The following is a 7047-nucleotide window of genomic DNA, read 5'->3' on the forward strand; positions in this document are numbered from 1 at the left end:
AATTGATGGCCATCGTCGATTGCGCAAATGGGTTCCCCAGAGAGCACTTATGGTTCATGAACAATAATGCTTCGACGTACATTGCATAGATTAAATTTATTAATGTCGTTGTCAGATATTTGCATCATACCTTCCAACCGCGAATGACAGTGTACATTCGCATAGTTTTCCAGAAATTATCGCTGTTTATTGTAAGCCTACCCACGAATACAACACATCAGGGAATCGGGCCTGAGGAGCTAATGCAAAGATGCGAGATCGTGAAAGAGGATCTGTTGCGCAATGTAAATCTTCTGCTGAAAATGCAGAAGATCAAAATGCTAAAGGTATGTCAGGGAGTCTTCATGTGACGTGTGGTCTTTGTCTTTCAATATCAAGTATAGAATGATCCGAAGTAATCCGCGGCTACTTCCTTGTACTCTACTTGGACTTACAGAGATGGCTTACATAGTCTATACACGAAAGTTAATGTTTGGGTTTGTACTTTGGTGTATCTGATATACAGCAAGGTGGCAAGCCACTATTTAAAATAGTTGACCCAGGGGACCGCACGGTTGGAATGTCTCAGAAAGAATTGCTGGTCCATCAGTTGATTGAAGATGCTGGTTCGTTAGGTATGTATACGAAGTCACGTGTAGGTAGGAAACTACATATGCGAGTAATGCTCACATACACAAGCACATATTCAAACCAAATTCTCAGGCCTGTTCAACGGTGTGTTGTGACCCCCGTGTCTCAAACGAGTTGATACAGTTTTATGCACAGCCGCTGAGATATGGAAAAAGGTAGTATGGGTGAAGCAAACGTGTCGTTTGTATGGGTTCCTTGCTGATTATACTGATTTATTGCTAATTTCGTATAACCAGGCATTTGGCAAAGGGAGTTGCGTATCCAAGTGAGCAAAGACATTGTGTCCACGGAGCTGACGAAAATCATGAAGAACTTCATGAACAGAGGGATTGCCAAAGAAGTCAAGTCAGTCATGGTGTGTATCCAAGCAAGTAGGCTAGATGACGCTGTTCTCCTCTGTGTTGATAATTGTGATAGCATACGCTTTTGAGTGTGTGGTCTCTGCTTTCAATGCCAGATAGTAGTGAATGTCATTGACAACCGGCATCGCCCGGTATCATATTTCAAAACAGGTTGTGGGCGCTCGTCTGCGTTCGCTGATTACTCTCAATGTATATATGATACCTATTTAAATTGGTCAATTCAAATGTGAAGACTTCTGGTCATCTCTACACGTACAATGTGATATGAAATGGATTACTTAAAAACCAATATTGGTACGATTAGCGTACTTCAGGTCTGCGTAGTGATCCAATATGAAATATCTCTTTTCCAACCATGTCCATCCTTTAAAAAGAATGAGGCAATATTGATTATCTGACAATTGTTATCACGCTTGGGCATTGCAGGAGCCGAAGAAGAAACTGTACATGTTATCATATATCACACCCGACCGGTCACTGACAGGTGGTGTGTGGTACAACGAAGCAGACTTCGATAAAGAATTCGTCAACGCCATGAGCCTTGTGTGCGCAGACTACTGCATTGCCAGGGTGTGTCGCGCTTTTAAGACAAATGCCCTGCGTACTTTAGAGTATAGCGCTGCCAGTCAGGTTTTTTATAGGCTAGTTTGATTCCAAAGTGTTTTTGGTGATTGTGAATATCTATCTGGTTTTGTTGTCGCTTTGCATTTGTCATATAACCTCGTCGAGAACCTCTCGACCTAGCCGGTCACGTTCAAATGATCATGTAAGACTCGCACTACTTATTAAACTAGTGTAAAATATGTTTCGTGCTAAGTTTGCGACTTCGTAGCGTACCCCATTTTGTGTAATATTTTTGTATTTTAATTTTTGGTCAGAGTTTAAGTACTTTCATCTGCTGCAAATCTAATGCACTCGTTGATATTGACTACTCTGTTACAATTGCTTTACGTATTAGGGGCGAGAAGCAAAGTTGAACCATCCACACGATTTCTTGGAGAGAGTGAAAGCCAGTTGCGTTTCCGAAGCTGAGCTGCTCGAGCACATTGTGAAGTGTAAAGTCTCACAAGTAACGGTAAGTATGTGTTTCCAATCTTTCGAGTGCCACCTAGGATATTTTATGGTGACCTCTAATTCCACCTTCGACATTATCAGAACTCATAAGCGAATTCGATGTAGTAATACGTCAACTCACGTTAATAGTTATTGCGACAGCCGAAGCACAATTTTTTCTACACAAGTCATGGTTATGGTGGCCAAGGTATTTCAATGCCAAAAGTATTATCTTCTCAGGTGTCAGACCACATATTCTTCCCATACCCGGAGGATAACTTATCTCTGTATTTGCAAGTGTGCTAAACCTCACACTCACGTTTGCCTACCTATCTGCACAGCTCCAAGTGAAAGATGTCGAATGCCTCATGCAAGCCTTGGTGTTCGATGGCAAAGTGCAGGTATGTGAACAAGACAGCAATATATACTCAAGTGTATTCGTAAAAAATATCTAAGCGTGTAAATACATTAGCTGTTCATTTGCTTGACCTGTCGTGTTTGCTGTATCACAACAAATCTAACAATCGAAAGCAAACAGCGTAGCTCAGATTGATATCAGCCTCTATGTAGTCTCTTCCGGGATTGCTCAGGTGGTTTTTATCCTTGAATTCGGTCGCTAATTGAGATTGCAAACCGGATGACCGCGTCTACTGCTGAATCTTGTGCACAAACAGTCACATATCCCACGAAATTGTGAACGTACCGAGTTGTGCTCACTCTTTTTGAGTAGAATGTTGACAGCAATAATTCAGTATACGAGCACCAAATTACTTGGCCCAAATCATTCAATGTACCCATACTTTGTGCACGTGCTTAAAACTATTGGGCTTATATACAATAATGGAAATATATGTAAACAGATACTGATGGCTGGCGGTGCAGTCACCCCTGTAAAAGACCGCCAAGGAAGGGCAATCTCGGCAGGCATGAAGATATATCGAGCAGTGGAAACCCATCTCCCAGCCAATGGGTTGACCCAATCGCCATGTGGTGTTTGTCCTGTAAGTACAATCTGTGTCTGTCTCGGATAAAATTTGTATGCTGTCATGCTTTTCAAGGTCGTAGCGCTTCGATGCTCCGCCAATTGAATGTCCCATTCAACACACATAAGGCAGCTACCACTTCCTACAACAGCGAGCTTAGCTTAACCCTTGATACGTACTGCATATTTATCGCTGCTTCAGTTATTTGAGTAGAATGTTCTTGTCCTATCACTCCTCTCTCAGGTGTTCAAATTCTGCAACGTGGGAGCTCCCATCTCCCCCGAATCATGCACATACCTGCGAGATTGGCTGGATTAGCTGCTGCTGATCATAATTTAGATTGTATATAACACATTTTAGAAATAAGGTATACCACAGAAAGCGACAGATGTCTTTGTAGTCTAAAACCAATATCGATTGGATCGGCGAGCTTCAACTTATTCGTGAATCTTCCCAACAGAGCACACAACTTGTATGGAGGCCTTCCGCATTGTGAGCATTTAACAGGTTCATCCTGTCATGCGAGATGCTTCAGTTCAAGTGCTGCCAAAACCCCTTCCACATTGATCGTATTACAAATGCGACCCGTCTCAGCAGATAAAAGAAACCACTATTAAACTAAACGCACATGCAGTTTATGACATCAGTTTTATTAGTGCCTCGTGTGAGCAAGTACAGCGATAGTTCCCAATGTGCACCACTCAGAATCTCGCTGCGTTTCAAGATCCGAGTCGACGACGAACCACCCAGTATTAATTACACCAGGATCGGATTGGGTTGTTGTCACTAAAAATATGCCGTGTATACCGATTGCAGCCAGCCTCTATGCAATACAAGGGCTGATCCGCTTCATGTTGCTTTTACAAGAATAGCTGAATAGCTGGCAAACTTGCGAATTGCAGCGCCAAAATGCAGACGAATTTTATCACAGCGCATCAGGCGACCAGTTGTATACCTCAAATGGGTTGCAAACTCAGTCCCCTCACACTTATACTCGAGCTTAAGTCTGCACAAGAAAGCGCTTGCGTCGCAAGATAGTCTAGAGTAATACTTTGCTTTCAAGTTGCTGATGGCTTTTTCCCCCGTGCTCCGAATATAGACGATCCCACGCGGACGTTTGTGCTTCCAAGTTCAATCTGCGTGTTATAAAAGCATCAGGTTATATTGAAGTACACCGAATTTGCAGTGGTCTAGCCCCAACTGTGAAGGGTGCTGTATTTGTACAAACGTCAAAGCTACAGTGTGCATCGCAGAAAAGGCAAGTATGTTGACGCCCGATATAGGATTCTGAGAATACATAATCGACTTACCGCATGTTCAAAGTCGCCGGACATGCCCATACTCACTTGGAAACTCACGGGATCAAAACCAAACTCGTCACAGATCCGAGCGCGCACCTCCAACAGTGCCTAGTAGTGCGCAAGTAGACTGATGTTAGCTTTTGTGTATTGGAACACGATACGTATATGTAAAGAAGGTATGCCAGGGGTTAATGTGTTATTTGATAAGTTTCGAGGGATTGCAGAACAGTTCAGCTTGAAGGCGTAGTGCATGGGAAATAAGTGATTAGACTAAAAAGTCGCACGATTTTTGCAATAACTTTCTATTGGGCTAAAATAATACGGACATATTGAAGGAGAAAGCATCTTGCACATCCCGATACTTACCACAAAATCGGGATTCGGTCTTTCTGACTCGTCCCTTCCAAATTTGCCGATCGTCATTACTCCCGCCAACTTCAACTGGTCGCACTCTTCAATCACAACGCGTGCAAGTTGTACCGCATCCTCTACAGCACACCCATTCTTATCTGCGGGATTTGATATGAATTGTGTATTGGATTTGAGCACTAATAAAAGACTGATCTGATTGAACATTATACAGCTACTGCGTTTAAGATGAGAAAAACAGTGACTGACAACTAAGATGAGCAATATATCCCCCACAGATAAGAATAGTAGTGTTCTCTAAGGTCATCAGCTATACGCGATAGATTTTTGACGGCAGACCATTATAAATCGAGGCATCCGCGCATATAATATTACATGGCTCCCAGTTAAAAACAAAGGCGCGTGCTCCTTTGATTGATAGACAACCCGAGAACGAAGCGCTAACTATCAATTTATAGATAAATTGCAAAATGGGAATATTCTACACAGATTTTCAATACGGAGAATGCAGAGCTTAATAAACCTCTCTACGCACCTAAACGCATTTATGCCGATCATATATACCAAGTCAGTAGTGAAACTATTGACAAGCGAGTGAAAAATTAAGTATAATCTAAATTGATACAGGCACATACTATCTTCTTCGCTCGTGTTGATTTGCAGGAGAGTTAACAGCGGGTCTTTGTTATCCCTCGACTCCAGCGCCCTATTCATTTTTCTGGCCGTCTTCTCTTTCCCGCATGTTTCCCACAAATATAAGTTTGGAATCTCTGAGCGCAATATGATAGAGGTACAGAATTAAACATGTGATAAAGCGAGAAAAAAAAGCGAGACTAGCTCTTGTACATACCGTTAAGGGTGTGTCTTGCATTAGAAAACAAGCGCATTAACGAGTGACAGGCAAATGAACATTCAGATATATTCGCACACATACGACCTATTAATAGATAAAAAAATAGGGCCAGACTTGTGAAGGCCATATAATAAAGTAAACCGAGCAACTAACCTGCCAAATCTTTGCATTTGTTGCTTTGTAGGTGGCCGATGAAATGCCATTTGATATCAGATGGCAGCTCAGCTGATTTGATTACCAATTCATCCATCTGTTATTCAAGGTGAGCAAAGGGTTGAGCTATATTTTGCAAGTCACAGTGTATATCTATGGAAGTGCATGTGAGTAATCGCGTACAAAAGACCGGGCCGGCTGTTGTGTACTACCGCTGCCATATCTCACTGAGGTGTAGCTTGACACCCATAATGACTCGCAAAACATACGTAATTCTCGCCGAAGTGCCTATGCCCGGCATCATACACCTCCTGCAGGTCACTGACGGGTTTAGTCTTCGACACAGCTACCAGTGTTGGCTGTGAAATAAAAAGAACATGGGCCGTGTATTAATATTAGCAAATCAACATAACCGTAGCGAGCTGAAACATTACTGCCAACCTTCGAGTATTTGTGAGATCCAGAATCAGAGGCTAGTTAACGATATAATTCTTCTTATAGAAGAATGTAATGAAGTTGGTAACGAAGGATGTTTGTATTAGGGCCCTAGTATATATTTGTTTTAAATGTGAAAGTGTAGATATTTTGTTTCACAATAATTTCCCAAATATTTACACTTGCACATTAGCAAATATATACTAGGGCCCTAATACAAACACCCATCGATACAAACTTTGCATTCTTATATTAAAAGAATTTCATCGTTAACTAGCCTCTGATATTGAACTCTAAATAGCCTTCGAGTCAACCGCGAGCATAGTACTATACAACACTACAAAAATGCTCCCCTTCCACCTCACCTCGGCGTTGTCAGCAAATTTAGAGTTGACATGAGCGGTCTTTACTCGATCAGATATGCCCTGAAGATTTTCGGCTATGGACATGGTACCTACACCTCTCAACAATCGGTGGTTGCAGTGGAATGAGTGTGCGTGAATATGCTCAGGCTTGATCTGTGGACGTGACGAAGTAAGGAAGGAAAAAAAGGGTGACGGATTGCGGAGGTTAGGTTATAATTTAAGCATACCAGTTTCGAGCATGAAGCCTAATTAACTTTGGGAACTGCACCTGGGCTCAATTGCTACGAATTAAGTATACGAGACTCGTTAGCCGACTCCTTTTTAATATATTTCATACTACCACATGAATGAATAACACTGTGGACGTTGTCAGGCTACGTCAATGAGGCTTAAGCTTCCTATCTCGTGCACAGAGCTAATTTATTTCGCAGCACACACTTAATTGTTGGTAATGGGAACATCCAGGAAAATAGTTAGAACTAGAAAAAAATTGTGCTGTGCGCCTGCACAGACAGTAGAAAAGCTAATTATATATCTATATCC

General features: G+C 41.9%; 2 protein-coding genes across 2 annotated transcripts in view; one reads left to right on the forward strand and one right to left on the reverse strand.

Moving 5' to 3' along the window:
* The window catches only part of SARC_00283 (hypothetical protein), a 5343-nt gene extending 1687 nt beyond the window's left edge, over positions 1-3656 (forward strand). Inside the window, exons 2-9 of the mRNA XM_014306008.1 lie at positions 222-326; positions 506-614; positions 867-985; positions 1419-1562; positions 1951-2067; positions 2387-2446; positions 2906-3046; positions 3272-3656. Coding sequence (XP_014161483.1) covers positions 222-326; positions 506-614; positions 867-985; positions 1419-1562; positions 1951-2067; positions 2387-2446; positions 2906-3046; positions 3272-3346 — 870 coding nt within the window. The 3' untranslated portion in view covers positions 3347-3656. The remainder of the gene's footprint in view (positions 1-221; positions 327-505; positions 615-866; positions 986-1418; positions 1563-1950; positions 2068-2386; positions 2447-2905; positions 3047-3271) is intronic.
* Position 3657: 1 nt separating this feature from the next.
* SARC_00284 (hypothetical protein) overlaps positions 3658-7047 on the reverse strand; it is a 4369-nt gene continuing 979 nt past the window's right edge. The window contains exons 2-8 of the mRNA XM_014306009.1: positions 6505-6657; positions 5974-6063; positions 5705-5801; positions 5334-5468; positions 4696-4838; positions 4339-4437; positions 3658-4164 (exon numbers count right to left, since the gene is read on the reverse strand). Of these exons, the coding sequence (XP_014161484.1) occupies positions 4087-4164; positions 4339-4437; positions 4696-4838; positions 5334-5468; positions 5705-5801; positions 5974-6063; positions 6505-6657 (795 nt within the window). The 3' untranslated portion in view covers positions 3658-4086. The remainder of the gene's footprint in view (positions 4165-4338; positions 4438-4695; positions 4839-5333; positions 5469-5704; positions 5802-5973; positions 6064-6504; positions 6658-7047) is intronic.

This window comes from Sphaeroforma arctica, assembly GCF_001186125.1.
Source record: "Sphaeroforma arctica JP610 unplaced genomic scaffold supercont1.8, whole genome shotgun sequence".
In the NCBI taxonomy this organism is placed as follows: Eukaryota; class Ichthyosporea; order Ichthyophonida; genus Sphaeroforma; species Sphaeroforma arctica.